Source organism: Solanum lycopersicum, chromosome 12, assembly GCF_036512215.1.
Source record: "Solanum lycopersicum chromosome 12, SLM_r2.1".
NCBI lineage: Eukaryota > Viridiplantae > Streptophyta > Magnoliopsida > Solanales > Solanaceae > Solanum > Solanum lycopersicum.
Window position 1 is genome coordinate 65912604 of NC_090811.1, and position 15170 is coordinate 65927773.

Here is a 15170-nt window from a genome sequence, read left to right on the forward strand (position 1 = left end):
ATTTAACAAATATTTAGTGACACGTCAATATTTTATTCATGTTGGGGTTCTATTTATTTGAGAAAAAAGTCTACATAAGTTATATTCTTCTATTTGAAAATTTTATTTATTTCAAGAATAGTTTTAAAACATTCCAAAGTCTTTCTTATATTTCTTAAATTATATATTCAAATCAAATAATATCACAGAAAGGACCTTAGTAGCTAACACGTCGATTTCAACTTTTGAAAAAATAAATATATAACACATAAATAATATATATATGGACGGACAATTCAACATATAAATTCATTAAAATCACCTAAGATCCTCAGAACTTATCTATTATTATTATTTCATCAAAAATGTTTTATCTTTTTTTTCTTGTTACTTTGTTTGTACAATATGTACAAAGTGTTCCTCAGAATAGTTCAATTGTTGAATATCTTCCTGGTTTTGATGGACCTCTTCCTTTTTATCTTGAGACTGGGTAATTTTCTTCTCTTTAATGTCTTTATAATTATTTATTTCATTTCAATATGAAGCTTTAATTTTACCTTTTAATTTCTTGACAAGTATATATAATCCATGTTTTTTTCACGTTTCATGTTTAAATGTCTTATAACCATATAAATATTATGATGTATCTGATATCATAAGGTTTTAAAAGCTTTAGAGCTTGTTCGAATTAATTGATTGTAAATAATGAATAAATTTTAGGAATTGAAAAATATATATTTTTTAATAAATATATCTATATTTTTTTTAATAAATAGTTATTTATTTGAATAAAAGTGAAAAAACTTATAATAAACAATTGATTTGATGTGTTTGGTAGAAGGTGTTGGTGAGTTTTTCTTTTGTTGTTAAAATGAAGAAAATACTCTTACAGTTTTTATTATCTTCATAAAGAAAAGGAGGAGTGGTGAATAGGAGAAAGTTAGGAATTTAGTTTTGAAAAAAATATTTTGAGAACTAGAAAAAATATCAGATAAAATAATTTTAAAAAATGTGATAAAAAAACAAATAGAGTTTATAAGCCTTTCAATTTGATTTTGACAATATGCGTAAATAAGTCCATAAGTGATTTTAAGTCAATTTGACCAACATATAAACTTAGTCAAAACAGTCTTTTCTAATAACACAAAAATATAATGGCATTTGATACAAGAAGGTTGAAATTTCTTACTTTAGTTTCTTGATAAAACTTTATGTTTAATCAAATTACTACGAAACATGAATGATAGTAGTAATAATACTATTTTCATAACATAATATCTATATACTAGTCTCAAAAAATTGTTGAAGTGATAGAATTTTGAAATTCTCAGATACATTGGAATTGGTAAATCTGAGGAAGTACAACTATTCTATTATTTTGTTAAATCCGAATCCGACCCGAGAAAAGATCCGCTCGTGCTATGGCTAACCGGAGGGCCCGGTTGCTCTTCCTTCACAGGGTTGGCATACGAAGTAGGTAAATATCAAATCGATCAAAATTTAACGTGTGATAGCATGTTAATTGTAACACGTCGTTCATGATAAATTTTTTTTGTTTATAAGGTCCATTGGATTTTGGCCAAAAGGCATACAATGGTAGCCTACCAATTCTTATTTCAAGTCCATATTCATGGACCAAGGTAACACACACAAAAAAAAATAAAATCTTCATCGACATACATATATATTTGGTATTTCGCAAGCATATATAATAAATAAATTATTTAAATTTGGTAGTTCGCGAGCATACTTTTCTTGGAGCAGCCTGTTAATACTGGATTCTCGTATGCAACAACTTCAGAGGCATACAAGTGTACTGATCTACAAGCATGTGATCACGTCTATGAATTTCTAAGAAAGGTATTTGACATAAATTGTAACAAGTTCACGAACCTAACATACATATGCATCTTAGTGGTGGATAAATGTGCCATGAGTTAATTAATCAAACGCACTAACATATCCAATGAGATTTCACAAATGGAGTCTAGAAGAGAGAGGGGATAGGATGTATTTTACCTCTCTCACATAAAAGTACGATAACAAATTAACACTCTGTTAATTACCTACTACTCTTCTACCTCAACCTCCGCACCTTCCTATCTAAGGTCATCTCATCATCAGGCTGAAGATGAGCCATAAGGAAATCAAGATACTAATAAGTAGCAATCAAATATAACATAGATGTATTGTGAACTAACTCGCGGTTTATTATGCAGTGGCTTGTTAATCATCCAGAATTCATTTTGAACCCTTTCTATGTTTCTGGGGATTCATATTCAGGCATTACAATTCCAGTTATTGTTCAACTAATATCAAATGGTAAGGACCAACTAATTATTAATTTTGTACTTGTGTAGCCACAATGTATTTTATGTTTGAAAATGCAGGAATTGAACAAGGAAAAGAGCCATTAATCAACCTTAAGGTTAATTTTATATATATAATCGTTTCTTTTTCGTTCAATTTCAACATATAATATATCATGAACAGAAGAAAATATTGTTTGAAAGGGCTATTCACTTGGAAATCCATTAACATTTTCTGAGGAATCCAATTACCAAGTTCCTTACTCTCATGGTATGGGACTAATATCCAACGAACTTTATGAGGTTCGTTCATTCCTTATTTCGTAGTACATTAACTTTGTATCATACCAACACAAGGACAAGAAAATAATAATTTGAATCTCGTTGAAATCAGTCGTTGAACGAGATTTGCAAAGGTGAATACCTCAACATAGATCCTACCAACAAACAATGTGTTGAAAACTTTAAAATGTTCAAGAATGTAAGTTTACATTAATTGTATTAGTAACATTTCTAATGTGTTTTAACTATAAACTTATAGGTAATAATATTCTTGTAATGCAATTTTGTAGCTTGTGAGTGGTATAAATGATCAACAAATACTAGAGCCTTTTTGTGGAACAGACTCTGAAGAACAATACTCTAGTGAAAGAAGATCTCTTGAAGAACAATATTTCATTTTTCAAAAATACGATGACTTTATCTGTCGAGAAAGTCGTGTAAGTCTAATTCAAATTTTTGGAGCCACCTCTAAATACTCGTCCACATAATGATCAAGTATATATATGCAATACTAAATCTCTTTGTATGAAAAGAAGCATATATACGTCCTTTTTTTCTTGACGAGTTACATAAATACAAGGTAATTATAAATATATACGTATATACTTTATGATTATAGGTCGCCACACGCAAGCTTTCCAATTATTGGGCAAATGATCCAAGAGTTCAAGAAGCTCTCCATGTTAGAAAGGTATTTCAATTCGTTTTATTTGTATATGTATAGTAAATGTTGTTTACATCGAGCTATATATATATGGTTCGAGATATTAAAACGTTCTTCTTTGACTAGGGAACTATAAGAAGAACATGGGCAAGATGTAGGCAAAGTATTCTGTCTACAAGTTACACAGTTACTTTCATGAATAGTATACCTTATCATGTAAACCTTAGTTCAAAAGGTTATCGATCACTTATATACAGGTCTAATACGTTCACACGATATAATATGTAGTTGAAGTTACTATATATAGTATATACATAACAATTTATTTTTTATTGAACAGTGGTGATCATGACATGGTTGTTCCTTTCCAATCAACACAAGCATGGATAAAGTATCTAAATTATTCAATTATTGATGATTGGCGTCCATGGACGGTTGATGGACAAGTTGAAGGGTATGATTATTCAAATTTTACTTCCCTATATTTTCATTCAAATTGGATAAGACTATACAATTTTCATGAAATTCTTATATATATATCTTTGATTTTTAGTTACACAAGGTCTTTCTCGAATCATATGACATTTGCAACAATAAAGGCAAGAATTTTGTACACTCGATTTATATATTTATATATCTCGATTCTCAAACAACAGTAAAATCGTCGATTCTCAAGAATTTTCTTTTTTTTAATTAGGGAGGAGGACACACAGCTCCAGAGTACAAACGCAAAGAGAGCTTCCATATGTTTAAAAGATGGATAGCCCAACAACCTTTGTAATCTTTTTAGATATATCATGTCCGTAATGAATAAATATATTAAGATTTCATTAGAAGAAGAAACACTTGTAATCTTTAATTAGTATCATATGTATAATTCTTAAGATTACCATGAAAATATAACTATACCTCTACGGACCTGTCAATGCTCCGAGCCTACACCCTGGACGTGATAGGTACTCGAGAATTATTATTGGCTCCATGTGAAACCTTGGTGTAAGGATTGAGTTCCGTTGTTATAAAAAAATTCAACGGCAAAAAATTTTGGGTCGAAAAACCTTTTCATAGTAACTTGAAATTTTCCAACCTAGTCCAAATTTGGACGAAATTTGAGTCATTTAAGTCTAGGAAAATCTGGTAACAATTTATTGATCTAATTATGAATTTGATTACATGAGTAGATAGCTAAGACATTAAGAAAACTGTACGACTTTACGAAACTGAATTCGGGCGGGTGTAATTCTCGAAATTGATCTTAGCGTGAACGGATAATATATGAATGTCGTTGGTTGAAGAATGTGTTGTGAAATGGGGGTTTGAAATCCTTAAATCGACTCACTGGTTCAGTGCAAGCCGCTGAGATGAGATTTCTTCTGCCAAGGCGAGGCCGCTGTAGCAGGGTGGGTGTCACCATCGCAGGGAAGACACTACTTAAAATAAAAAATAAACCCCAAAAATATTTTATTTTGAAATCTTCAAACTTTAGAGCTAAGGAACAAACCGAGGGGTTCTCTTGATAACAAAAGACTTTTCAAAATTACTCCTAAAATCTATGGACACAAAATTATTACAAAATATATATATTGCAAACACAAAAATATCATCACAACGTAGTATCATTAGTTTTACAAACTAAATTATATTAAAACATGTCATCCACTTTATTTCATTCTAATTTTTAGTCAATGACAACTGATGGGGATTAAATTATCTTTCAATTTTCATATACATTATATAATTATAAAATATTTATGCAAACAAACATGCCACATGGAGTATATTATAATTATAATTGTCACATGGAGTATATTATAATTATATATGGCGTGAAAAATAAACATTTTTTAAAATAATTATCATATTTTATAATTAATTGCTTTGACTTGTAATTAACAAGTCCTAGAAATTAGGATGTGATCTCTAAACAAGGCCCTTAGTAGCTAACATGTTTTGATTAAATAATTAGAGCTTGGATAAAACTTAGATTTTCAATGAAAATAAATTAAAATTCAATTTCAACTTTTGAAAAATTATATATATAACTAACATCTTCAGACTTTAAATTTATTTTGATTCATATTCAACAATGTTTCATCTTCTTTTTCTTGTGAATTTGTTTCTACATGTACAAAGTGTTCCACAAAATAGCTCAATTGTTGAATTTCTTCCTGGTTTTGATGGACCTCTTCCTTTTTATCTCCAGACTGGGTAATTAACTTCTATTTAATTTCTAATTATTGTGAAGTTTTTAGCTCTTAATTTCTTGAGTATTAGTATGTATGTATGTATATATATATATATATATATATATAAGCTATGTTTTTTTTCATGTATGTCATGTTCAATCGTCTTGTAACCACATAAATATTGTGATATGTCTGAGATCATAAGGTTTTAAAAGCCTTAGAACTCGTTTGAGTTACGGATCGTAAATATATTGATTTTACTAATAAAAAGTTATTTAGTTGGATAAAAATGACAAAACTTATATATATATTATTATTTTTTCAATTTATGTGATATGTTTTTCTTTTTAATTAGTATAAAAAAGAATGAAGCATTTCTATATTCAGTAACAACTTAACTCTGAAGCGATAAATTTTGAAATTCTCAGATACATTGGAGTTGGCAAATCAGAAGAAGTACAACTATTTTATTACTTTGTTAAATCAGAATCCGACCCGAAGAAAGATCCGATCTTGTTATGGCTAACTGGTGGGCCCGGTTGCTCATCGTTCTCGGGGTTAGCATACGAAATAGGTAAATATTAAATAGATTTAAGTTATAAAATATTAAATTTAACAAGTGATAGCATGTTAGTTACGAATTGTAATATGTCCACGATACATAATTTTTTATAGGTCCATTGGAGTTTGGCCAAAAGGCATACAATGGAAGCCTACCAATTCTTGTTTCAAGTCCACATTCATGGACTAAGGTGACACAAATTTTTTTATTTTTTTCTTCAACTAAATAATTGTATTCTTAGGTAAAATGCACGAGTACCCCCCTAGACTATGACTAAAATGTCAGAGACACATCTTAACTAAACAAAAGGTCCTATTACCCCCTGAACTTATTTTTTTGTAATTTTATATAACTTTTGTCTTACGTGGCACGGTCTTTGACTCCACACAATTAAAGCGTGTGGGAGATATTTGGATGCCAGCAAAAAAGGTGCACAAAATTACAAAATAAATAAATAAATTCAGAGGGGCAATAGGACCTTACAATAGTTAAAGTGTGGCTCTAATATTTTGGTCATAATCTAGAGGGATACTTGTGCATTTTCCAATATTCTTATGCACATTTCATATGATTATGAAATAAATATAGTCCTTATATTTGTTAGTTTGCAAGCATATTGTTTTTGGAGCAACCTGTTAATACTGGATTCTCGCATGCAATAACTTCAGAGGCGTATAAATGTACTGATCTACAAGCATGCGATCACGTCTATGAATTTCTAAGAAAGGTATATTTTAATACATTTGATTGAATGTTCAGTTATTTACGCAGACAACTACAGATCGGTTCTCACTTAATATACTTTTTCCTTCTTATTTTTAATGGTGCACCCATGCATATTTTAGAAATCATTGATTTGTCTTAACCATGAGAAAAATGAAAACGTTGACAAGTATATAATGGAGATGCATTGTGAACTAACCGTAGAGAATAGCAGAAGAAAAGTACAATTAGGAACCTTCTTGTCACGATCCAAAATGATTCGTGAGCGACACCTACACTTATCTCCTTAGGTGGGCGAACCAACACATCTAAACCCCAACATATACCAATTGTTCAACTGTAAATAATATAAATAATGTGGAAGATCCAAAAAGATATTAAGCAACCAATTTAAATAAGTTTCTAAAGTTTAATACTCATCATCCCAAAAATCTGATAGTCATCACATCAAGGACATCTATTTCCAAATTTACCAAGTCTAAGAAACCAAAATAAGCAAAAAGATGGTCCATGTCCCAAGTTCAAAGAACATCAAGACGTGAATGAGAGAATCCAGCACGAGCTAGAATTAATAGCTCACTCTGAACTCTGATGTGCTGGAGACTAGCTAGAGCTAAGGGCGAGTCGAAGTCGATGGTAGATTTGTTGCACTCCACAAAAGAATAAAGAAAAAAATATAAGTAGGGGTCAGTACAATGAACACGTGCTGAGTAGGTATCATCGGCGAACTCAAAATAGAAACCAGTATATATTGAATAATAACATAAAATCAACTACAATACTTAACAGGTGGCAAGCAACAAACAGATGAACCATCGACAACAACACCATAATAGTTACACCATCAATCACAACATCAAGCACACCTATGAGGACTCATGTCTCCACACCATACTCATTTGGAAAATAGGTTCTTTGAGATTAAGTATATTAAGTTACTTCAAGATTCTTTTCCTTTAATGTTATTGTGTCGAGACGTGACACTCCGATCTCATATATTGTGTCGGAACGTGACACTCCGATCCCATAATACCGTGTCGGAACGTGATACTCCGATCCAATGATCTCACTATTTTATTTCATCAAGCCTTCTTTGTTGAAGGCGTCATTTTAATAGAGAGGGTTCAAGATTAGAAATTCAACAGTCTCATAATTTTAGGTCAACCACAAACCACACAATCAAGACATACAACCACACAATCAAAACATACAACCACACAATCAAGTACATAGGAGACTTTACAATATCACTCAATACATATCAATCGCTATTGAGTGTTTATCTATCAAATAGAAATAAATCGTAACCTACCTCCACCGAAGAATCGAAGTCGAGAAAACTACTTCTCCAATGCCCTTCCTTTCCTTAACGCCTCTGAACGTTTTCAATCTACCAAGTATACATGCATAATTTATATGTTAACGAGTCTACAAACAATTATATTATTATATGTCTAATCCTAAACCCAAGAACTCACCTAATTGTATAATAAATTTCCAATGTTGCAACTTATGGATAAGTCTCAATTTCTCCAATTATCATAACTTTTATAGTATTCAAACAATGTGATACACCTAATGTTTCATTACTTATCTCAATAAATTTAAACTTAAATTATGATGGGATAATATATAAAAAGAATCTCAACATCAAACACCGATATACTCCCCGGCGTTAATATCACTACACTAGGATGCAACATTTTTTGCCTGAATGGAACTTATTACATTCATTAATAATCAATTATTTAAGGCATTATTATCCAATCATTGCCATCATCATGGCAATTATTAGCTATTTGTCAATTTTCAGCTCCTCTCCAAATGTTAATGCCAATACGCTATCTCTAATCGTTCAACTATTACTGTTACCCAACTTTCATTCTAATTTCTTTACACACACACTATTAAATTGAAAAAATTCATTCCCTCTAGCAAGCTTATTTACTTTGTCCAAAGAAATATTGAACTTAAAATATTAAACAAAAGGATGTTCTTAAATTGACATTATAAAATAATGGGATAATGCCCAAGCACCCCCTCAACCTATGCCCGAAATCTCAGAGACACACTTCTACTATACTAAGGTCCTATTACCCCTGAACTTATTTTATTAATAATTTTTTACCCCTTTTTAACTTACGTGGCACTATCTTGTGGGCCCAACGATGAATGACTTTTTTTTGAACTAGTGCCACATAGGCTAAAAAGGGGTAGCAAATTACATATAAAATAAGTTCAGAGGGTAATAGGACCTTAATATAGTATAAGTGTATCTCTGGAATTTCGGGCATAGGTTGAGGGGTACTTGGGTATTTTCCCAAAAATAACCATCTAAAGATCAAATAATATTCTTTATTTCACCGGTAATCATGCAACCTTATCATCATAAATTTAACCATTACATTATTATTATATGAATTTATATAAGTAACAATCTCAACATATTGAAAGTTTAATAAGTTTCTCACCTGAAGCCGTCGTCGGTTTCTTCCTCTTTATTCACACCGCTTTTTATTATCCTACAAATTATCCTCTACTCTAATCTAATATACTAATTATAAGAGTTATAAAAGTGGCCCACTATTAATTTTAATGTTATATTCTTTAACCACCAAGTACATAAATTATTAAAATTACCCCACTAATTTCATAATTGTAATTATGAATAGTCCAAACCAATTAGAACCCATCGAAAAATATTTTATGAAATATAAGGCTTTAGCACTTGAAACGACCAAAAGGGTCGTTACACTTCTGTTAGCTCAAGATCGCTAACTAAGATCAGAAGATTCAACTAAAAAAGAGAAAGCTAAATTAAAGAAGAACTTGTTTATGACATACGACTCTTTTATTTGAGTTGTTCTAGGGTTAATTACGATTGACAATGTCCCTTGTGTCTGGATGGTTCTAGATATTACAAGCTATAGACTATTTATCTAGAATATCTAGATATTTCTTTAAGACAACTTCTCGAGAATATCTAGATATTTCTTCAAGATAATTTTCTTTGTTTCTACACTAGGAAATTTTAGAGAAATCTATGTCATTCAAAAAATCATTTTAACTTTTTTCACACTAACTCGCGATTTATTTTACAGTGGTTTGTTAATCATTCCGAATTCATTTCGAACCCTTTCTATGTTTCTGGAGATTCATATTCAGGCATTACAATTCCAATTATTGTTCAACTAATATCAAATGGTATGTACCTATTAATATTGTATTGTAATTAATATGAATGTGTAACATTACTAACCAAAGTATTTTTTTTATGTTACGCAAATAAATGCAGGAATTGAAGCAGGCAAAGAGCCATTAATCAATCTTAAGGTTTCATATTCATTTCTTTATATTCAATTTCAACATATATTATGGAATAATTATTATTTTAATTTGATGGTATTTTCCTTTTTAAGGGCTATTCACTTGGAAATCCAATAACATTTTTTGAGGAATCCAATTATCAAATTCCTTACTCTCATAGTATGGGGCTAATATCCAATGAACTCTATGAGGTTGGTTCATATTCTTTATTTCGTTAGTATTTTACTTTGTATCATATCAACACATTATACAGTAACTCAAAAAGGGAAAAAGAACTATTATAAATGGTATACAAATACTCTCCGTTATATTTTTGAAATAATGGTGTCCCTGTCATTCAAAAACTAGAGCATATATGTTACGAATCAAGTTCAGCCTAATGTGGACACCAAGGTCCCACAAGTAGTTATTGGGCTGACAAGAGTTATTGGGTCTAGAACGAGCAATAGGGCCAAGTTAATTTGGGATCCGGGTTGAATAGTAGGCATGAAACTATTAGAATACGAGTGTCCACTATGTAAAAGAGTTAAACAAATGCATTGATGTACATTGAAAACGTATTGAAGCATATAGTACATTATGGTAAGGATTACATACTAGATTATAGCTGATAAGAATTAGTTACAAATTAGTTACAAAGTTAGTTACAAAGTTGTTAGTTAGTTAGTTGTATATAGGTCATGTATTGTGTGACTTTGAAGTCTAATGAAAATATTTTCTTCCCTTCAATTGTGCTGCATTCTCTCTGCAATTTCTTGAGCTTCAACTGTGCCTTGGCTATGGATTCTTGTTAGAATCCATAAGCTTTACACGGTATCAGAGCGATGTAAAGGTTAGAATCCATAACCTTCAACAAGTGACAGTGTCTAGAAGTTCAGCAGAGGCAGAATATAGAGCGATGGCATCTGCAGTTGCTGAGATTGTTTGGATTGTTGGTTTGTTTGATGAACTTGGAGTCAAGATTAGTCTTCCTGTGCCATTGCATTCAGATAGTACTTCTGCAATTCAAATAGCAGCTAATCCAGTGTTCCATGAGAGAACAAAACACATAGATATAGACTGCCATTTCGTGAGAGAAAAGATACAAGAAGGACTTGTTAGTACAACACACTTGACATCATCTGAACAGCCTGCAGACATATTCACTAAGGCACTTGGACGAGATTCTCATATACATCTTGTATCCAAGCTAGGAATGAAGAATATCTTCATAGTTCCTAGCTTGAGGGAGGGTGTAAAAGAGTTAAACAAATGCATTGATGTACATTGAAAACGTATTGAAGCATATAGTACATTATGGTGAGGATTACATACTAGATTATAGCTGATAAGAATTAGTTACAAATTAGTTACAAAGTTAGTTACAAAGTTGTTAGTTAGTTAGTTGTATATAGGTCATGTATTGTGTGACTTTGAAGTCTAATGAAAATATTTTCTTCCCTTCAATTGTGCTGCATTCTCTCTGCAATTTCTTGAGCTTCAACAGTGCCTTGGCTATGGATTCTTGTTAGAATCCATAAGCTTTACACACTACCAGTCAACGGACCAGGTCCCTTGACACACTCGCAGTAAGAACAAAGAGTAAGAAAACACAAAAAATAGCACAAGCAGTTTACGTGGAAACCTCGGTGCTCAAGGGAGTAAAACCACGACTTGTCACACATGATTTTCAACCGTCTTCACTAATCTTCACAAGCAAAAGTGAAATTCGATTACAACATCGCGAGAAAAAACTATTAATCTCACAACGAAGCAATAACTCTATTGCTTGAAGAGCCTAATCAGATTTCACTCTGCCCACTAAGCTATCACCACTAGACAACTTAGCATTCAACTAAGCAACACGTAGGTTACCCACTAAATCACCACGCTCTGGATGACTTAGGATTTGACCAAGCAACACACAAGGTTCCTCACTAAATCATTTGGACTCAACCAACTTAGACTTTTTAACAGACCAAAATATCTGAGTCTTTTATATATTTAGGATCAAATTTACAATTTACACACAGAAGAAATAATCCCAAGACAACTAAGCTTCCAGCTCTTTCAAATTAGAGTTGATCTTGAGGATTCTTCTTCAATCCTTTTGTGATCCTTTGCAAGAATTCTTGAAATGTTTTTCAAGTTGCAAAAACTAAGGTTATGACTATTGGACATAATCTTTTTGTAGAATAGTCACAACCTTCGAAGTCATGCCATTGGCTAAGGCTTCTGCTGCGTCTGCCACTTTTGCCACTGTTGGAGACTGTGCACCAACTTTTTGTACTTTTTCCAGCCTGAGAATGAGAAGTTTGTCGATCCAACCAGGTCCTTCACAAGGTCCTTGGGTTTGTCTTGTCATAAGTTGGAGACTGTGCACCAACCACTTGTACTTTTTCCAGCTTGGCGATGGAGAGTTTATAACACAATGAACCAGGTTCTTTCATAAGGTCCCTGAGTTTGTCAAATCATCAAAACTACAAATAACAGAAAATATTCCATCAAACAGGTTAGTGATATGTGAATTAGGGATCATGCAAATTGTGAAGAAAAAGAGTATTGTTCCCTTTCATCTCACTTCTTAATCTAAGCTTCCCATCTCCTTCTATATTTTCTGATCCTCTTTCCATTCGGTTATGTTTTCTCGGTTTCGTTGTAAAGATGTTAATAAGTCATTTCTATTTCTCTATTGTATTTCATGTTTTTTATCTTTTATAATATATATCTTCGTGTGTGGTAACTTGAATTGTTACAGTATATGCCCTTCACTCTAAAGGAAGAATAAATAGGGACATGTGGTGCAATCTTATCCATCGATTGATATCGGGTCAATGGATAAGATTATGACACGTGTATTTCCGTTAGTATAAAGGGTATATATGCTCTAGTTGTTGAATGATACGGGCACCAATGTCCCTAAAGGATGAAGGATGGTATCCTCGTACTCTTTACAATAGTTCGAAGGCATATTTATCCTATTTCCTACACAAAATAATAATTTGAATCTTGTTGTATCAGTCGTTGAACGAGTTTTGCAAAGGCGATTACATAAACATAGATCCTACCAACAAGCAATGTGTTGAAAACTTTAAAATGTTCAAGAATGTAAGGTTATATTTCCTTTTTGTATTTTGTAATATTTTAGAATTGGTTTAAAACTTAGGTTATACAATAATAATTCATATTCTTGTAATACAATTTTGTAGCTTGTGAGTGGTATAAATAATGGGCAAATACTAGAGCCAGAATGTGGAACAGACATTGAATTTTACCCACCCCAATCATCTAATGAAAGAAGGTCCCTTGAAGAGGATTTGATATGTCAAGAAAGTCGTGTAAGTTTATTTCGAACAGTCATTTATTATAACAATTTGAATTTTTTTCAAAATTCGTTCTTTAACTAATCATTTATTATAACAATATTTTATTTATTTTATACTTTTCTATAACAATATTTTATCTATAACGACATTACATTCATTATAACAATATACTTTTTTTGTAAAACTATCCTCTAAATCAGTCTTACATACTCAAATATTGTGTAGTACTACTTTATAAGAAATATATAGGTATAAAAATAAATATTATAATATGTATGATGATCATCATTAGTGTCCATTAGTTATAGTCATAACTTTACCAATTTACATTCATATTCTTTCTAAATTTTGTGTAAATTGATTAACAAATACATTTCTTTTTCTAGGTTAATTCACAAAATTATCCAACTAACAACTCTTTGCATTCTATTGTTTATACTAACTTAATAAAATCAAAACGTTAAATATTGATATACGTATTTAACAATCTTTTTAAATAAACATTATCACTATAATAAGATTTGACAGTATATTTTTTTTTATCGTAGATCGCCACATACAAGCTTGCCACTTATTGGATGAATGACTTGAGAGTTCAAGAATCTCTCCATGTTACAAAGGTATTTCAATTCATTTTATTTGTATATGTATTCTAAATATTGCTAAGAACTATATATTAAAAGATCTTTTTTTTATCTTCTTTGATTAGGGTACTATAAGAAGAACATGGACAAGATGCAAGCGAACTATTGGTTATACAAGTTACAAAGTTACCCTCAAGAATAGTATACCTTATCATGTAAACCTTAGTATAAAAGGTTATCGATCACTTATATACAGGTTTGTATTTTTGCAATTTATACGATTTTAGCTAAAGTTATTATAAAGTATGTATATAACAAATTATTTTTGATCATACAGTGGTGATCATGATATGGTTGTTCCTTTCCAATCGACTCAAGCATGGATAAAATATCTAAATTATTCAATTATTGATGATTGGCGTCCATGGATGGTTAATGGACAAGTTGGAGGGTATGGTTAGTTTTAAATTAGATAAGACGATACGATTATCATGCAATTCTAAATTATTATTTTTTTTATTTGTAGTTACACAATGTCTTACTCGAATCATATGACATACGCAACAATAAAGGTAAGAATTTTGTTTCAACTCATTTTTAGTATAAGTATCCCCTCAACCTATGCCTGAAATTTCAGAGACACACTTATACGATACAAAAGTCCTATTACCCTTCTTAACTTATTTTATAAGTATTTTTCTACCCCTTTTCGGTCTACGTGGCAGTAGCTTCAAAAAAAAAGTCACCAGCATTGGGCCCACAAGATAGTGCCACGTAGGCCGAAAATGGATAGAAAATTATTAATAAAATAAGTTCAAAGGGTAATAGAACCTTAGTATAATATAAGTCTGTCTCTGAGATTTCGGGCATAAGTTAAGAACGTACTCGTGCATTATCCCCATTTTTTTATATAATTATCTTCATTCTAAACTCAATAATAAAATTGTCTTGTGCTCATATTTCTCAAAATGTTTTATTCTATTTTATTTTTCAATTAGGGAGGAGGGCACACAGCTCCAGAGTACAAGCGTGAAGAGAGCTTTCATATGTTTAAAAGATGGATAACACAACAACCTTTGTAATTTTTTTAACATATTATATCCTTAATAAATAAATTAAAAAAATGACAAATATATTTTTGGACTATCGTAAATGGAATATGCAGATGTCATCTGTTATAATTTTTAGAACATTGGTATCCTTGTTGTTAAAAAATTAGAGTATATGTCAACATTGGTATCCTTGTTGT

The 15170-nt window shown here is 31.1% G+C and overlaps 2 protein-coding genes across 3 annotated transcripts; both read left to right on the forward strand.

Annotated features, from left to right (window-relative positions):
* Positions 1-4148, forward strand: LOC101253984 (serine carboxypeptidase-like 11). Of its 2 annotated transcripts, none has more exons than XM_069292449.1 (14): positions 1-469; positions 1311-1452; positions 1543-1619; positions 1717-1839; positions 2199-2301; positions 2370-2407; positions 2493-2591; positions 2683-2769; positions 2861-3007; positions 3190-3261; positions 3361-3491; positions 3575-3688; positions 3788-3833; positions 3932-4148. In XM_069292449.1, the coding sequence occupies exons 2-14, from the start codon at positions 1401-1403 to the stop codon at positions 4013-4015; spliced, it is 1173 nt and encodes a 390-aa protein (XP_069148550.1). In that variant the 5' UTR covers positions 1-469; positions 1311-1400; the 3' UTR covers positions 4016-4148. The 2 variants fall into 2 exon arrangements, with proteins under 2 accessions (XP_069148550.1, XP_069148549.1); XM_069292448.1 differs by having other exon boundaries at positions 62-469; positions 1311-1456.
* A 1134-nt stretch (positions 4149-5282) lies between these two features.
* On the forward strand, positions 5283-15111 carry LOC112940472 (serine carboxypeptidase-like 2). The gene is made up of 14 exons (XM_026028685.2): positions 5283-5442; positions 5849-5994; positions 6096-6172; positions 6587-6709; positions 9807-9909; positions 10001-10038; positions 10125-10223; positions 13033-13119; positions 13221-13349; positions 13886-13957; positions 14047-14177; positions 14259-14372; positions 14448-14493; positions 14920-15111. The coding sequence occupies exons 1-14, from the start codon at positions 5321-5323 to the stop codon at positions 15001-15003; spliced, it is 1371 nt and encodes a 456-aa protein (XP_025884470.1). The 5' UTR covers positions 5283-5320; the 3' UTR covers positions 15004-15111.
* The last annotated feature ends 59 nt before the right edge of the window (positions 15112-15170 follow it).

Bases quoted from the DNA above. Each gene is read 5' to 3' on its own strand.
- LOC101253984 (XM_069292448.1), top strand. From the start codon at position 345: ATGTTTTATCTTTTTTTTCTTGTTACTTTGTTTGTACAATATGTACAA. The intron at 1,620-1,716 runs GTAACACACACA...TAAATTTGGTAG, and splicing joins GTCCATATTCATGGACCAAG to TTCGCGAGCATACTTTTCTT. The intron at 2,302-2,369 runs GTAAGGACCAAC...TTGAAAATGCAG, and splicing joins TGTTCAACTAATATCAAATG to GAATTGAACAAGGAAAAGAG.
- LOC112940472 (XM_026028685.2), top strand. From the start codon at position 5,321: ATGTTTCATCTTCTTTTTCTTGTGAATTTGTTTCTACATGTACAAAGT. The intron at 13,350-13,885 runs GTAAGTTTATTT...TTTTTATCGTAG, and splicing joins TGATATGTCAAGAAAGTCGT to ATCGCCACATACAAGCTTGC. The intron at 14,373-14,447 runs GTATGGTTAGTT...TTTTATTTGTAG, and splicing joins GTTAATGGACAAGTTGGAGG to TTACACAATGTCTTACTCGA.